The following is a 17,489-nucleotide window of genomic DNA, read 5'->3' on the forward strand; positions in this document are numbered from 1 at the left end:
AATTCTCGAGGTTTTGAGAGGATAGACAACCTTTCCCTTCAATATCTCAAGTATTTGTATCTGAAGATGTTAATTAAGCACCTGTTCTTCCAGGGGCTGGATTTTTCTGAACGTAAGATATTTATTTTGTCGTTAGAAGACGTATTTGTGCTTATTTTTTTACTACTGGAAACACTTTTAGAATGCGAATACACGTACCCTCTTGGCATGGAAAACGGTGCAATATCTGACAGTCAAATTAACGCCTCTTCCCAATGGAACAGCAATCTTAGCCCCAAAAATGGCAGACTACATCATGAAGAAAAAGGAGGAGCCTGGTCAGCGAAGACAAATAATGATGAACAGTGGCTGCAGATTGATCTGAGAGATCAACAGACCAAAGTTACTCGCGTAGGGACGCAGGGAAGGTATCATGGAGATAATCAGTGGGTTACAAAGTACAAACTGCAGTATGGTAATGAAGAAGGAAGCTTGCAATATTTCAAGGAAGAAGGACAAAGTGCCGATAAGGTAAGATTGCAAATTTCATGCAAATGTTCTCAGAACATATACTTCCATACATTTGTTCGTGCATGGGTCTTTTCGCCAGAATAATTAAAATAATTTAAAAATGTGTTTAAAAAGAAAGAGTACCAAGTGGACCACATGTACATAAGGTTTTGATATCCTTAGCAAGATCAGTTGGAAGCATGAATGAACTGAGCGTACTTGACAGCTTAACTAGAGGAAAAGCTCTCAGAAAAGAGAGTTAATTCCTCTTGTTAATCCTTTAAAACCCAGAAGTGATCAACACTTAACTTCTCTCCTTAATATCCATACATTATCCATCAAGCAGTTCAAGAGAATACTCAGACAAACTTAACAGATATGAGTTTTTTATCATGATATGACACCAAATTGTCATAACTGTTATTTACATGGAAATGTATTGCAGCTATTAGGGAGAATCACCAATCAGATCTTGGGAGTTAGGGTGTTGATCAAAACTGGCAGGTCTAAGCTGCCAATTCTTGAATTTTATCCACTATCAGTAAATATTTTCAAGGGCTGATTTATTATTAATTCTTAATTTATCCTATTAAGGAGTTTAATGGAAACACGGACAAAGACACCGTTGTGGTAAACGTCTTAAACCCACCAGTCATTGCGCGCTACATTCGTTTCCGACCGGTAGCTTGGAATCGCCATATTTCAATGAGAGCAGAGCTGTACGGCTGTCATAGAGGTAAACGAAAATTGCTCTTTTTAATTATTCAATCTACTGCCGTGACACCACTTAGCTTTAAGGTTGCTCCAGGCCCTGAGTCAGAGGAGGCAAGTGAAAGCAGGCGAACAACAAATCGCGCCAGTGGTCGTTAGGGACACGGCTCCGTAGTTTGTTTGTATGTTTTTTTGTTTTTTGTTCTGGAGAACATCTGCTGATTTTTGTACGCCGGCCTTCCCATCTATTTCCATTTAGTGAAAGGATGGTAGAGGCAGCACTTCTGTTTAAAAAAAGGATTGGTGAACAATTCTTTGTTCCTGGTTGCGCACCATAGCACTGATGCCCTTTGGTATAGTAATGGAGGCCACAACTCAATCGTGTGCTGTTGCTATCCATGCCACTCTTCTTGAAGTAGAAAAAGTGACTGAAGAGTTTAAGATGTGAAAGGAGTCGTACATGAAAAACAAACAGAACATTTGATAAAACGTAGTAGTCAGAATTGTACAACTTGCTTGGGAGGCACTCGCTTTCTTTTTTAAACATGCTAAAACAGCTCTTTTTATATAAAAAAAAAATATGCACGCCGAGTGCAAAAATCATCTCAGCTCGAAACTCATGTCACAACAACGTTTACAACCGGTACGTTTACTTTTTGAGTCTTAAACAATCATAAGTTTCTCACATGATCAGTAACTGATTGAGGAGAGCGCTTTGATGATTTCGTCAGGTTCACTTCGTTTGATACATATATTTTTTCACTTTTTTTACTCCTATCGTTGCTTTAATGTCACTATTTATCCCATTTCTTTGCAGATTCCTGCCGATCTCTGAAATTCACCCCATCAATAGATGGCCGCGCCCTCGTGGGTCACGTGATTAAAAACATTACTTTGCACGTGGGTATGCGTCATTCCTGTAGAGGAAAGTGTGTAATTGATAATAGCTGCGCATCATTTAACATCGGTCCATCAATAAACGATCAAGTGCTATGTCAGTTGAGCGATTCTGATCACGTTAGACATCCTGAAGACCTGAAACCACGAGATGGGTTTACCTACACTGGTACTGAGGTAAGATTACCGAAAAAATTACGTATACCTCTATGTAATTCTGCAGATTGTCTGATGACAGAGCTGAGAAAGAGGATCACTTGTCGAGAACTTTTGTTGGATCACGGAGAGAGACAAAAGCATGCAAACTTAAACAACGGCGAAGTTTTGCGCTCTGGGTAATAGGTTAGTGATGGGGTCAAGGTTACAAATTAAGTTACAGAGCTTTTCACCCCGAACGCCAGCTATGCTGATACTCTGCTGCGAAGTAATGTACACAAATGTAGTTCGATCCCAAAAATGTGCCAACTTCAGTCCTCACATTTTGGTGAAAAGCTTAGACGCCCTTTTTTCCCCTGTTAACTGAAATTACATGGATGGTCATCAGCGTTAAGTTTTAATCGTTTGAAAGCATCTGGATTGATTTATCAACAGGATAACAAGAGGTAATTTTAGAAGATAGCTCACGCTGGTACTTCAAGTAATCAATGAAACCATCTAGGTGGAGGGGTTGTGATGTAACTTTTTTTCCCATCATCGGTTTTAAAAAGAGCTTAAGATAATTTATCCTTCACCTTTTTTGTACCTATCAGAGCCCTTGCTCCAGTGATCCTTGCATGTTTAATGAGACGTGCCTGAGGGGATTTACATACAAAAAATACCTCTGTGTGTGTCAAGATGGTTATTGGGGAGAAAACTGTGAAAGAGGTGAGGCATACTGCGCATGCTACACAAGACTCAGTTTGTTCGACACAGTGGCACAATAAGTGAGCATGCTTGTAACGCGCGAGAAATTTTACGTGTGCAAAGGAATGGAAACGACAGTATTTCTTCAGTAACAGTATTGCGGAAAAATGGCGGCATTTAAAAAATTTCCATTGTTTGTTTTCATTTTGCAAAACAGATAAGGTAGCCGTTTTCAAGAAAATTTCTGTGGAAACTTTCCCGTCACATACTCACTCAACAGAGAAAAATTTTGCTTTCACAGATGTGAATTTATGGACTAAGTAGAGCATCCGTAACACGGTGACGAATTTTGTAGCGACTGCTATTGCCTTTGCTTTCTGGCTAAATTTAAAACTGCTTACGATGATCTTTAATTTAAAAAAATGCTTCCTAACCTTCAGACCTTTCCATAAGAGCAACCTCCATTAATTGTTCACTTGTTTCACATTAATTACTATCCAAAAAAGTGTGAAACGATTTTCTGTTCGTTCATCAACGAAAATTATTCACGCTGGAGTCACAAAACGCTCCCTGAACGCGCCATATCCGCCGAGCATGCGCAGTCATTCCGCCGCTGTACAGTATCGTTTTGTACCATAAATTCAGTGCTTATGAAATAAATCCTAATCATAACTCAATCAGGTAAAAGATGTGAGTTCCGGAATCTTTAATTCCTTGACAGACCACCCTTGATTATCACTCAAAGCATTGGCCTGATGAAAATGAGACAATTCTTGAACACTTCCTTCTCAAAGATCTGTCTCGGCTCAGGTTCCAGCTCAGGTTCATTGTCACTATCAAGCAGACCGACTCTATTTACTGAGTCGTGACTCGTGAAAGTCGCTTATTGGTTTACAAGCATCTTTGTAGTATTACTGTGGTAAGGAAGGATTCAGTGCTGAATGCTTTTATAGGAGAAATGCTCAAGCAAGAATTTCATGGTCGCTGACAATGAAGATGACTGCTTCTCACGCGATTCTAGAATCAGATTTGGTATTAACTGTTTTCCGGACGATAGTATCAAGTGTGGAAATTTTGCCTCAACAGATAATGGCGGAGCAAACATCAGAGCAATGGGCTTCATATAAATGCAGTGATTGAAAAGGGCTCAGATGCCTTTAAAGCTTGTACTATGAAAGCCATTTCCCAATGCAAAAAAAACAGTGTGCTCTCTCATGGTGATTTGATTCCACCCATCTGCATTTATCTGATTCCACTTATATATAGCAATTGATCTTATCTTTTTCACCCCAAGCTAACTAACTGTCATGACGTCTATCAGACAAACAGACAGGCATGAAAAGTCCTTCTGATTGTGTCCATTTTTAAGCCCACCCACCGATTTTACCTGTTCTCTCCATAGCATGCCCGTAGCTTGATTAGGCAAAAAATTGTTTCCTTCCGTTACGGAAGAAAATAATATTCAATCAAGTAACAATATTTAAGAAAAAAAGAACCACTTTTCATGACTCTTTCGCCTATTTATTTTCCGCAAATTTCATAAATTCTTATAAAAATTTTCAAAGAGAATGTTCTTTGAACAACGAAAAATTTCAGAAGCTCTTATCGTAACGCGCTCAACGTAAGCACAGTTTCATTCGATCCTTATTAGCTCGCTCAATGGAATACGCAGCTATTGAAGTCGTACTGAGTCTCAAATTCAAAGAGACATAGCAGAGTGCGCCTAGTTCACCAAGAATGTGGTTTTTCGAAGGGTGCTCCTATGAGTGATACCAGCCCAAGTCTATGAGTAGCCAAACTTGATCAGAATATATCCAAAGACATATTAAATGTCCTTTAAGAAGTCATGAAAAGTGGACACAATACCTGCCTGTAATGCTTTAGTATATTTGGTAATATATATTGTATAATCAGTAACAGAAACAGTGCAATATGTCAGTTCTAGTCAATCACCTGAAGAGCATGTTTGGAAGCTGCATACACAGCTGTATTAGGTCCTGCTGCTGCAAAATGAATACCAGCTAATTAATATCATGCTTGTCTTGAGGCGTTCATCAAATACAAAAAGAAAAATGTGTTACCATGATAGTACCTTGTGCAAATAATATAACACACTAGAAATGGCATGTATATCTTATACTTAAAAGGGTAAAAGGCTTGGCCTGCAACTTATACATGTAGTGCATACAGGGAAGATGAAGTTCATTAGATATTCATGATTTCTCTACTCAACAACTGACAGATTCAGAAAATTATTTTCCAGTTAAATGGGATGGCTTAAAACAACTGTCAACTACATAAAACACAAACTGAGTCAAAAGGGACCTCAAAGCCCAAAGGTAAAAAGTGATCTTAGCCATGCATCAAACAAAGTTACATGTGCTACGTGTTCTCTGTTCTTCAATAAAAAATTTTTGCTTGCAGAGATATTATTGTAGGACTACAAAATTTTCTGTTTCCCTTTGGAGTGCAAATCCTTAAATTTTGTTTTGCTTACTCAGTGAATTCACTTTTCTGGATAAACACATGCAATCTTTCAGCTTTTATGTTAAAATTTAACCCTTTAACTCCCATAAGTGACCAAGACAGAATTTCTCCTTACAATATCAACACAATATCAACCAGATAAGTGCTGATAATTAGTTGATCCAATACTAAATTCTCTGAACTATAAGAATCATATGGTTGACAATAAGAAGAATTACAAATTTGAGCTGAGAGTTAAAACCCTTGCTGATGATCTAGGCACATAAGGAAAAATATGTATAAATTTTCCATGAACTCCACCCATGCTAGACTCAAAATGTGTATCTGTGCTCAAGGTGGTACCATATGAGGGCTGAGAAAAGGTAAAGCCTGCATTAATACTTTAATGCAAAATTTTCAGCATGTGTGGCTGCTCTTTTCTCATGAAAAGTACCCTCTCTCCCTTCCCTCCCTTCAGAATGATATATTAAATCCTTCATTACATTTATGTTGTAATGCAGAATTTTCAGCATGATGTTTATTTTACTCCCACCTACCCCCCCCCCCTCCTCTTTGCCCCTCTCTTGAGTGAGATATTAAACTTACCACATTTCGCAAAGGCACTACTTATTACAACAATTTGACCATTTCCTTCTCCAATCATGTGAGGCAGAACAGCTTTGGTAAGAGAAATTGTCCCTTGTACATTTGTGTTCAAGACTGTAATATCTACATCAAGATCACTATTCACTGATGAACCCATCTGTAAAATTCCTGCATTATTCACTAGAAAATCAATCTGCAATTACGAATACATAGTACATGAACGCTTTGGGTCGAATATTATTGAAATCTACAGCAGAACACATCAAAGCAGAGATCATGACCTTGCCAAACTGTTGAAGAGCTCTGGTAACGCAGTCTTCGTGCGAAGCGAAATTTGTAATATCCAATGGCACAACAAGCCTATGTAACAAGAAAACAAAGACTATTATTTATAGTTATAATATATAACTGAACTTCAATCATTTTTTGGAGCAACTGCAGAATACCCTGCCACTTTGGTCCACCTCATTTACATGTGTCGAGAGGTTTTGAAGATCGAGGCATAACACAATAAACATATTCAATGACATGTAAGTGAGTCGCCTTCTTTTGGTTTGAAAATTTTCTGAAATTGTTTTGAGAAATTAATGGAAGTAAAAAAAATTCTTAAGCTCCCGTCCCCCCACGCGACTGCTTTCCCTCACCTCGTGTAGAATGAAGTTTTAAAAACTAAAATAACTTGGAGCAAAACTTACTCAAGCACTGATTTTTCACTCTGTCTAATTCGTCTTTTCTCCTCGCTGATAGCACCAGTTTGCAGCCAAATTCAGTTAGCTTGTACGCTAAATGTTCGCGGATTCCGCTCGATGCACCAGTAATCCAAATCACTCTACCTCGCAGTCTTTTATCCGGTGGCTTTGCAAATCTCTCGTAGAAATGTAGTACTGCATCGCAATCGGAAAAATAAATTCTCAAGATGTGCAAGACGACAAACAGAAAAACACATATCTCGAGGACACCTATCATTTTCGATAAGATATTGGTTAAGGGTGAACAGCGAGACAGGTTTCGTGGACACTAATGACTGACCAAATGGGAGACCTGGGTCTAAAAGACAGCAGTACCACAGGGCACCCAGGTGTTGAAGTGAGGAAGTAAGAGCAACAGAATGACTTTACCAAAGTAAGTCTCTTGACGGCATGACTTCTATTTTTCTAACTTCTTGAAATGTCTGGTCACTTGCCCTTATTTTTACGAACGTTTGGATTGTTTCTTATAGCTTTGCGCGACAACTGTTTTCCTTTGAAATGTTTCACAGGAAATTGACGGAGTCGGCCAAAAATGATTCACTTGGGCATGCTCCACGTTTGACCGCTGTGTTGCTGTGTTGTGGTCTCGTTAAAAAATTTGCCCTCAGGAGCTACGAAATTTACTCAAAGAATTGCAGAAGTTGCATTCGGATTGAGCTTGTTTAATTTTGGAACAACAAAACACCAAACATAGCACGAACAACTGGCTATCATCATGCAACGTCAATCATCTTCAATTTCTTAGTCGGCATAACAAAAAAAGCCTACCTGTGGGGTCTGTTTTAAAAGAATGAAGAGCAAATATCGAAAAAATATCAAACTAGAAGTTCAGTTATTAGTCTCCTGGAGGTACGTTTCACATCTTGAACGCAAAAGTTAAATCTGAATTTTAAAAGTAAAGAAAACCGTTTCAAGTTTGATGTCAAACGTTACATCGAAATTTAAGAAACACAAGCTGTTGAAGATAGTCGGGTAACTATAACATATATCTGCTATCTTTTATTAATAACTTCTTATACTTGAATTGTTCTCTATTATCAATGCAAGGATACACGCGGAGACACTCTCAAAATGTATATTTTTTAAAGAGAATACTTTGTTTGTTGATTTTTGCAACGATTCCCAACATTCACAACATGGGCGAGGGAAGAACCCGGGAATAAAAAGGTAACAGAAATCCTAACAAAGAAGGAGAATAGTTTGAGACAAATAAGATTTTCACTGTGAGATAAGAAATCGGTCAACAGAAGACCGCAGATGTCCTTGAGACAAATATGTTTTACATTACTCGGAAGACAAAGAGAAAGTTAATATCTAAGTTTGCAGCTATCTGACAGAAAATTTTTTCGTGTAATGCCGAAACTGTGCAATTTGAATTGCTATATACAGTCGAACCTCGATTTAACGAAATGCCGAGGGACTGGCAAAACTGGTTTGTTATATCGAGGGATCGTTATATCGAAAACCTCGATTTAACAAATTTGCGTAAAAACGACCAAATTGTTCGTCATGTCGACGGCTGGATCATTTTTTTCTATTTTTTTAAATTGTTATAATTTTTTGTGGTGTGATGTTACGCTACTCAGCATTTTTGTAATAATCTTCAGACGCTATTGTATAAAGATAAGATTTTCGTGCACAACTGAACTCTCGTAGAAGGCACAACAATAAGACAGCGTTTTGGTTCCACGTTAGACTTTATTACTTGGTCGGGCCAACAACTGATATGACCTTTAGCATAATCAATTTCGTAATTAATGTAATCGGCACGCAGTCGTCTATGTAATCGAAAAAGCTTTACAATGTACTTGCTTAAGTATGAACTGATGTGAGAATTGTCAAATTAGGGAAGAGGTTCAATAAACTCTAGGCCATTAAAAATAGGAAACTGAGGTGAGAATTCACAGCTCTGATATTGAAAATATACCTCTCTTAATTAAAGTAGAACAGCTTAGAAAATAAAAGTGGAAAAGCAGGTAAAAATTCCTGCTTATCTATGCAATTTCCGCTTATCTATGCAAAGTTGGTGTGGGAAATTATCGTACGAAAGGAAACTGAAATTACGAGCAAAAACTCAGCTGCCAACTACCATGAGAAATAATTTTTTCAGAAAGACCATTAAAAATTATATTTAAAAAAAATATATAAAAATAATAAAAAAATTATGTTTTAATTTAAAGAGTCGATGTTATTTCAAAATTTATCTTCGGGTCAAGTAAATGGAAAAGTTAGTTATCCGGCTAAGTAAACTGACTTTATTGTGGTTTGATAAACAGGTTCTCACCGTCCATCAACTTTCTGTGGTTGGTTGATTGCACTGCGATCAAAGAACTGTTTTAATTATCCTGCATCATTGCTGAAAATGAAACACCATTTTGAGTTAGCTCGCACGTTATCTTTTTTCCTCTGGAGAAGTTATCTTTTCCACTGTACCACTGCTTCAGAAGGTAAATAACCTAATGCAAGTGTCTACGAAGTTTTCGTGGTAAATTTGCTTCAATTATCAATCTTGGTCACTCGATAAATTCTGGAGGTTTTGAGAGGATAGACAACCTTTCCCTTCAATATCTCAAGTATTTGTATCTGAAGATGTTAATTAAGCACCTGTTCTTCCAGGGGCTGGATTTTTCTGAACGTAAGATATTTATTTTGTCGTTAGAAGACGTATTTGTGCTTATTTTTTTACTACTGAAAAAACTTTTAGAATGCGAATATACTTACCCTCTTGGCATGGAAAACGGTGCAATATCTGACAGTCAAATTAGCGCCTCTTCACAATGGGACAGCAGTCTTAGCCCCAAAAATGGCAGACTAAATCATGAACAAGGCCCCGAAAAAGGAGGAGCCTGGGCAGCGAGGAGAAATAATGATGAACAGTGGCTGCAGATTGATCTGAGAGATCAACAGACCAAAGTTACTCGCGTAGGAACGCAGGGAAGGAGTAGAAATCGTCAGAGGGTTAGAAAGTACAAACTGCAGTATGGTAATGATGAAGGAAGCTTGCAATATTTCAAGGAAGAAGGACAAAGTGCTGTTAAAGTAAGATTGCAAATTTCATGCGAATGTTCTCGTATACCTCCATACATTTGTTCGTGCATGCATCTTTTCGTCAGAATAATTAAAATAATTTTAAAATGTGTTTAAAAAGAAAGAGTATCAAGTGGACCACATGTACATAAGGTTTTGATATCCTTAGCAAGATCAGTTGGAAGCATGAATGAACCGAGCGTACTTGACAGCTTAACTAGAGGAAAAGCTCTCAGAAAAGAGAGTTAATTCCTCTTGTTAATCCCTTAAAACCCAGAAGTGATCAACACTTAACTTCTCTTTTAATATCCATACATTATCCATCAAGCAGTTTAAGAGAATACTCAGACAAACTTATCAGATATGAGTTGTTATCATGATATGACACCAAATTGTCATAACTGTTATTTACATGGAAATGTATTGCAGCTATTAGGGAGAATCACCGATCAGATCTTGGGAGTTAGGGTGTTGATCAAAACTGGCAGGTCTAAGCTGCCAATTCTTGAATTTTATCCACTATCATTATTAATTCTTAATTTATCCTATTAAGGAGTTTAATGGAAACACGCACAAAGACACCGTTGTGGTAAACGTTTTAAACCCACCAGTCACTGCGCGCTACATTCGTTTCCGACCGGTAGCTTGGAATAGCCATATTTCAATGAGAGCAGAGCTGTACGGCTGTCATAGAGGTAAACGAGGTAAGTACTAAAAAAAAGAACGACCTAAAACCACCTAAAACCACCTACAACCATCTACAACCACCTCAAAAATTTCAACAACCACCTACAACCACCTCAAAAACATCTACAACCACTCGCAAACTATCTAAAACCATCTAAAACAAGGCATAAATTTTAAAGAACTTTACTCCTATCGTTGCTTTAATATCACTATTTATCCCACTTCTTTGCAGATTCCTGCCGATCTCTGAAATTCACCCCATCAATAGATGGCCGCGCCCTCGTGGGTCACGTGATTAAAAACATTACTTTGCACGTGGGTATGCGTCATTCCTGTAGAGGAAAGTGTGTAATTGATAATAGCTGCGCATCATTTAACATCGGTCCATCAATAAACGATCAAGTGCTATGTCAGTTGAGCGATTCTGATCACGTTAGACATCCTGAAGACCTGAAACCACAAGATGGGTTTACCTACACTGCTACTGAGGTAAGATTACCGGAAAAATCACGTATACCTCCATGTAATTCTGCAGATTGTCTGATGACAGAGCTGAGAAAGAGGATCACTTGTCGAAAACTTTTGTTGGATCACGGAGAGAGACAAAAGCATGCAAACTTAAACAACGGCGAAGTTTTCCGCCCTGGGTAAGAGGTTAGTGGTGTGGTCAAGGTTACAAATTAAGTTACAGAGCTTTTCACCCCGAAAGCCAGCCATGTTGATATTCTGCTGCGAAGTAACGTACACAAATGTAGTTCGATCCCAAAAATGTACCAACTTCAGTCCTCACACTTTGGTGAAAAGCTTAGACCCCCCTTTTTTTCCTCTGTTAACTGAAATTACATGGATGGTCATCAGCATTAAGTTTAATCGTTTGAAAGCATCTGGATTGATTTATCAACAGGATAACAAGAGTTAATTTTAGAAGATAGCTCACGCTGGTACTTCAAGTAATCAATGAAACCATCTAGGTGGAGGGGTTGTGATGTAACTTTTTTTCCCATCATCGGTTTTAAAAAGAGCTTAAGATAATTTACCCTTCACCTTTTTTGTACCTATCAGAGCCCTTGCTCCAGTGATCCTTGCATGTTTAATGGGACGTGCCTGAGGGGATTTACATACAAAAAATACCTCTGTGTGTGTCAAGATGGTTATTGGGGAGAAAACTGCGAAAGAGGTAAGGCGTACTGCGCATGCTACACAAGACTCAGTTTTGTTCGACACAGTGGTGAAATAAGTGAGCATGCTTGTAACGCGCGAGAAATTTTACGTGTGCAAAGGAATGGAAACGACAGTATTTCTTCAGTAACAGTATTGCGGAAAAATGGAGGCATTTTAAAAATTTCCATTGTTTGCTTTCATTTTGCAAAACAGACAAGATCCTTGGAAACTTCCCAGTCACATATCTCACTCAACAAAAAAAAAAATTTGCTGTCACAGATGTGAATTTATGGACTAAGTAGAGCATCCGTAACACGGTAACGAATTTCGTAGTGACTGCTATTGCCTTTGCTTTCTGGCTAAATTTAAAACTGCTTACGATGACCTTTAATTTAAAAAATGCTTCCTAACCTTCAGACCTTTCCATAAGAGCAACCTCCATTAATTGTTTCCTTGTTTCACATTAATTACTATCCAAAAAAGTGTGAAACGATTTTCTGTTCGTTCATCAACGAAAATCATTCACGCTAGAGTCACAAAACGCTCCCTGAACGCGCCATATCCGCCGAGCATGCGCACTCATTCCGCCGCTGTACAGTATCGTTTTGTACCATATATTCAGTGCTTATGAAATATATCCTAATCATAACTCAATCAGGTAAAAGATATGAGTTCCGGAATGTTTAATTCCTTGACAGACCACCCTTGATTATCACTCAAAGCATTGGACTGATGAAAATAAGACAATTCTTGAACACTTCCTTCTCAAAGATCTGTCTTGGTATATAGATCGACCCACAGCTCAGGTTCATTGTCACCATCAAGCACACCGACTCTATTTACTGGGTCGTGACTCGTGAAAGGCGATTATTGGTTTACAAGCATCTTTGTAGTATTACTGTGGTAAGAAAGAATTCAGTGCTGAATGCTTTTATAGGAGAAATGCTCAAGCAAGAATTTCATGGTCGCTGACAATGAAGATGACTGCTTCTCATGCGATTCTAGAATCAGATTTGGTATTAACTGTTTTCCGAACGATAGTATCAAGTGTGGAAAGTTTGCTTCAACAGATAATGGCGGAGCAAACATCAGAGCAGTGGGCTTCATATAAATGCAGTGACTGAAAAGTGCTCAGATGCCTTTAAAGCTTGTACTATGAAAGCCATTTCCCACTGCAAAGAACAGTGTGCTCTCTCATGGTGATTTGATTCCACTCATCTGCATTTATCTGATTCCACCTATATATAGCAATTGATCTTATCTTTTTCACCCCAAGCTAACTAACTGTCATGACGTCTATCAGACAAACACACAGGCATGAAAAGTCCTTCTGATTGTCTCTAGTATTAAGCCCACCCACTGATTTTACCTGTTCTCTCCACGGCATGCCCATAGCTTGATTAGGCAAAAAGTTGTTTGCTTCCGTTACGGAAGAAAATAATATTCAACCAAGTAACCATGTTTAAGAAAAAGAAAAACCACTTTTCGTGACTCTTTCGCCTATTTATTTTCAGCAAATTTCCTAAATTCTTATCAAAATTTTAAAGGAGAATATTCCTTGAACAACGAAGAATTTCAGAAGCTCTTATCCTAACGCGCTCAACGTAAGCGCAGTTTAATTCGATCCTTTTTCGATCGCTCAACGGACTACACAGCTATTCAGGTCGTACTGAGTCTCAAATTCAAAGAGACACAGTGGAGTGCGCTTAGTTCACCCAGAATGTGGCTTTTCGAAGGGGTGCTCCTATGACCAAAACAATTTCTGCAATGAAAATTTCGTTTGAGTCAGTTTTTACAGCAAGCGCAGCGATTGAAAATTTGGCCTTGTAAGAGCCTCTTGTAGGGCGTCCAACGATGAGCTGCCATTTGGATTCAAGAGGAATCCTCTTTCCGTGATGAACCTCCACATTTCGCTGAATGGCTGAAGCCACGTAGACGAAGGACTGCAAATGACATGTGTCGCTAACAAGTTTCAATATTCTGATAAGCGATAGCGGCTGGGTTCACTGGTCGCTCGACATAGAATTGTCTAACTAAGCAAACAAGTTCTTCATAATTTCCCTCCTCTTTTTCAACTGTTTCTGAAGGTACACCTTCTAAGTTTTCTTTGTTTTCGGTAGCAACATCACTATTTTTTCCTTCTTCATTCCTATGAACTTCGCTTTGTGTAAAATGCTTGCTTTCTTGGTCCCTGCAAAAGAATCGTGTTCCGCTGTAAGCTTATGTGTACAAAATTCTGGGAATCAACGTTGTAACCGCCTCCATCCTTTCCCTTTCAAGAATTATGTGAACGCAATGAGGCGAAAGAGTTAGCCTTTGAATTATTTTCGCAATCCTAATGAATATCATGATCTTTATACTCAATTTAGTTAATAAAACTGAAGGAAGAGAGAAAAAAGGATAAATGAACATCCATCAAGTATGGTGAATTTGAGGGACCAAGGAGCAGGAAGCAAGCCACCGCGGTACAAGCTAAACATAGCATAGTTAGGGGGAGAACTCAGGGGCTACGTTAGAGAATTGTCTAGGGAAGTCTGGGATGGGACTTTTATGGACGAAATACAGTAGTGGCTAATATAACTGTATAAATTCTCCATTTTACTCTAGATTAACTGAACAAAATTTTTCAACTTACGTTTTTTGTCCGCTGCAAAGAGATGCTCTGTGTAATTCTGCTTGATTGATATACTTGCCTTCCTCAGTACCTGAAATGAAAAGCACATGTACACTACTAAATTAAAAAGCTTGACGTTTTCTGCAGTTGCTGTCTATTCGCAGTCTTGTCAGTTCTGGTTTAGGCAGAGACAGAAGTCTTCTCTAGGTTGTAATTCCGAATATTTTACCACACTCAAAGCTCTTATGTCTGAGGTTTTTTTATTCTCTTTGAAATTTGGTCTGGCTTTAAAGCTATTTTTTTCTTAATTCATGTGTTTAATTCTGATGTATTGGCAGCCAATTTTCCTAATCATTAATCTGTGCAAAAATCACACTTTCACGAATTACATGTAAAGGCGAGACGCGTTGAATATGTCGGGTATGTCAAATTTCGAGATCAAAACCGTAATGGTAATAAAAGAAGACTTGATTAATGACATCAATTCTAATTTCTTTGTGGTCCTATGGCAAGAAATTGCGTTCTCTTTGTAGGTTCCATTACCTTAACTATGAAAATCAGCACTTAAAATGAGAATTATTTGTGAGCAACCAATATATGCAGTTTCATTTTTGAATCGTAATTTCGAGCTTGTCGATGATAATTATGGCATCTTCATTTTAAAAGTTTGTTGCAGGTTAAAGGGATAAAATACAACGAGACCTCTGGATTAAATTGTTTTGGCACAAACGTGAGGATTGAATACTGTTATTGGTCATGGGTGGGAAGCATAAGAGCTGCCTAATCTTGGGTTCCAGTTTGAGTTGATATATAATCAAATCAGTTGTCTATTCCGTTTCGACATGAAGACTGCAAGCTTTTGATAAGAAACAGTTCATTTGAACGAAATTTAATCGACATTTGAAATCTTAAAAGGCTTTTTACACATTAAAGAAGCCTATGTAAGATCAAACAGCTCGCTGCTTACACCATACGAGGGTAAGAATTTAATGCGAGTAAGCTTCTCGTCGAGTTGTTATCAAGTTATATAATGAGAAAAATGAAAGAGATTCTGTGAGGTTACGAAGGCTTATCTGAGGAAAGTTAGATTGCTTCTGAGACTGCAAGATGGCAAGGTTTGGAAATGAAGTATTTCTTAAGGGTTGAGTTCAAATCCGTACATAAATAGCCATAAAACAGAAGACAAAAGAGACGAGGAGGTGAACTAACACAGTTCGCGTTCCTTTGATTTGCATTGCGCGTAAATTTGATATACAGACTTGTTAAAATTTTCGCGAACGAAAGCTGAAATTACATTTAAAAACAGGCACAATTGCTCTCTAAGATCAAGTTTCGTTTTTAAGTATTTTGGAGGTGTATCGACACAGACTCAAGCAATATTTACTCAGTCTCAGACGGTGGTTGGCAAGTTTCCGCTTGTTTTCTTTAAAAATTATCGCCTGATCAAACACCCGCAATGTCTCTTTTTCACAAATTTCTTCCCTTGTGTCCCTATGCTAATTTATCCCCTACGCATTTGTATGTTAAATGGTTTTCATTCAAAGGATTCTCCTCGAGAAAAGACAATGGCGGAGAGTTCATCTGTAACATAACAGGTGGAACTGTCACCTATAGCTATACAGACGATTCTGGTTTAAAGAATTCGCTAGCTTTTTCACACGGAATAGCTGACGGAAACTGCAGAGATAAGAATGGTTACCTTCTAAAGATGGCGATTCAGTGGAGCGTGGAGTGATTTGTGTCAATAGTGGAGCGTTATCTGTGTTTTCCTGTGGTGATCTTTCACGACTAGAATTTCCATTCTCGGCAGTAAACTCGATATCTATCAATTTATTATACGCCGCTTCCACAGTTCCTCTGTTTTCAACCGGGCTCTCTTCGGCCATGCTGTCGCTGCAAGTAATTGCAACTCTTCTCGAGCTAAACAGCGGAAAAGAAAATTTCTACGGAATATACTTCAACAATATTCCAAATAATTATGCGGTTGCCCTAGAGTTTTGTCACAAACCACTCGATCTTTCGTCTCAAAATTCATTCGGCCGTTTCGAGTCAAGCCAAAACAGCCATTTTCATTGGTCTAGATGAAATTGTCACGTTATGAATTATTCAAAAACGACAGGTGTTTAGGATTTTAGTCACTAAATTTGACATTTTTATCATCGAATAATTGCAAAACACATCAACCTCACAGCCTCGGTGCTCGGCAAGGTGCCATTCATATGAAATGAAACAAACACCGTGGTTACAGTTTCTCTCGAAGGACTCAAATGCATTTCATAAGAATCTGATATTTTGACAATGAAAACGCTCTACTAAAGCGGATATTTAATCCATTGATAGCTTTAGGTAACATGATATGGTAAATAGCATAAAAAATTCTGAAACACTTTGAATAATTTTTCAGCGGAAGCGTCTTAAGCCTAAATTTATGCCAAATTTCAAATGGTCTCTAAACCTTGAGAGCGAGACTTTATTTTATCAATAGATATTCTTAACACCACAATATGAAAATATCGAGGACTGTAAATTTATCTGTGGTCTTGCTACGTTTTTAACACGATGCATTTCCATCGATTGAAGGAATTTTTATACCAAGGCGCTAAGGCCATGGAAACAAACGGCTTCAACAAATATTCAAACAATTAACATGGATTTCATTATAAAATAAAACAGGATTGACGGAAAAAAATGTGAATTTAAGCAAAGAAAAATAACTTTTAAAGAGAAACATATTATGAGGAAATTTATTCTCTTTTTGAAAACGTTTACTTCTGGGTATGCATATGTATCTAAAATCACTGAGGAAACCTGGTGCAGAGTAATCAGTTATCCCGCTGAGTGAGAGAGGTCTGAGTGCGACACGGTCAAACGTGGGCATGCGCTGCTGAACCAATTTTGGGCCAGGTGCATGCCAATTTCCAGCATAAAATCTTCAATGACAACCAGGACACGCGTAATTTCCAAATAAAAAAGAAAGGACTAAATAATTCTCGGGCACTAACTTTATCCAGTTACTATTGCTACGTTTTTAAAGCATGTGACTTATTAACTAGTGAGATTGTTTTTAACTCGTTGATTATAGCTTAATTCTGACAGGTATCGGGAGGTTTCGCCCCAGTTCAAGTTCACCACTACCGATTCATCTCCTTCATGATTAGTTCGTCTCATCAAATATAACAAATTCAGTTGCTCTCAATCCAAATCCCCTAGTTGAAACGGTCCGAAATGATTTTGTATGT

The 17,489-nt window shown here is 38.0% G+C and overlaps 3 protein-coding genes across 3 annotated transcripts; 1 reads left to right on the forward strand and 2 right to left on the reverse strand.

The window, feature by feature from the left end:
* Positions 1 to 66: 66 nt before the first annotated feature.
* On the forward strand, positions 67 to 11,126 carry LOC136282560 (lactadherin-like). Its single transcript, XM_066170225.1, has 6 exons — positions 67 to 510; positions 1,084 to 1,216; positions 8,738 to 8,757; positions 9,483 to 9,800; positions 10,342 to 10,492; positions 10,708 to 11,126. Exons 1-6 carry the CDS (start codon positions 67 to 69, stop codon positions 11,124 to 11,126), a joined length of 1,485 nt encoding a protein of 494 aa, XP_066026322.1.
* LOC136282172 (dehydrogenase/reductase SDR family member 7-like) lies at positions 4,882 to 7,011 on the reverse strand. The gene is made up of 4 exons (XM_066169494.1): positions 6,699 to 7,011; positions 6,294 to 6,394; positions 6,013 to 6,205; positions 4,882 to 4,943 (listed from the first exon to the last, which is right to left on the reverse strand). The coding sequence occupies exons 1-4, from the start codon at positions 6,976 to 6,978 to the stop codon at positions 4,882 to 4,884; spliced, it is 636 nt and encodes a 211-aa protein (XP_066025591.1). The 5' UTR covers positions 6,979 to 7,011.
* Positions 11,127 to 13,137: 2,011 nt separating the features above from the next.
* LOC131768316 (uncharacterized) lies at positions 13,138 to 16,244 on the reverse strand. The gene is made up of 3 exons (XM_059084049.2): positions 15,950 to 16,244; positions 14,272 to 14,341; positions 13,138 to 13,827 (listed from the first exon to the last, which is right to left on the reverse strand). The coding sequence occupies exons 1-3, from the start codon at positions 16,134 to 16,136 to the stop codon at positions 13,599 to 13,601; spliced, it is 486 nt and encodes a 161-aa protein (XP_058940032.2). The 5' UTR covers positions 16,137 to 16,244; the 3' UTR covers positions 13,138 to 13,598.
* Between the last annotated feature and the right edge of the window lie 1,245 nt (positions 16,245 to 17,489).

Source organism: Pocillopora verrucosa, chromosome 7 (assembly GCF_036669915.1).
Source record: "Pocillopora verrucosa isolate sample1 chromosome 7, ASM3666991v2, whole genome shotgun sequence".
Lineage (NCBI taxonomy): Eukaryota > Metazoa > Cnidaria > Anthozoa > Scleractinia > Pocilloporidae > Pocillopora > Pocillopora verrucosa.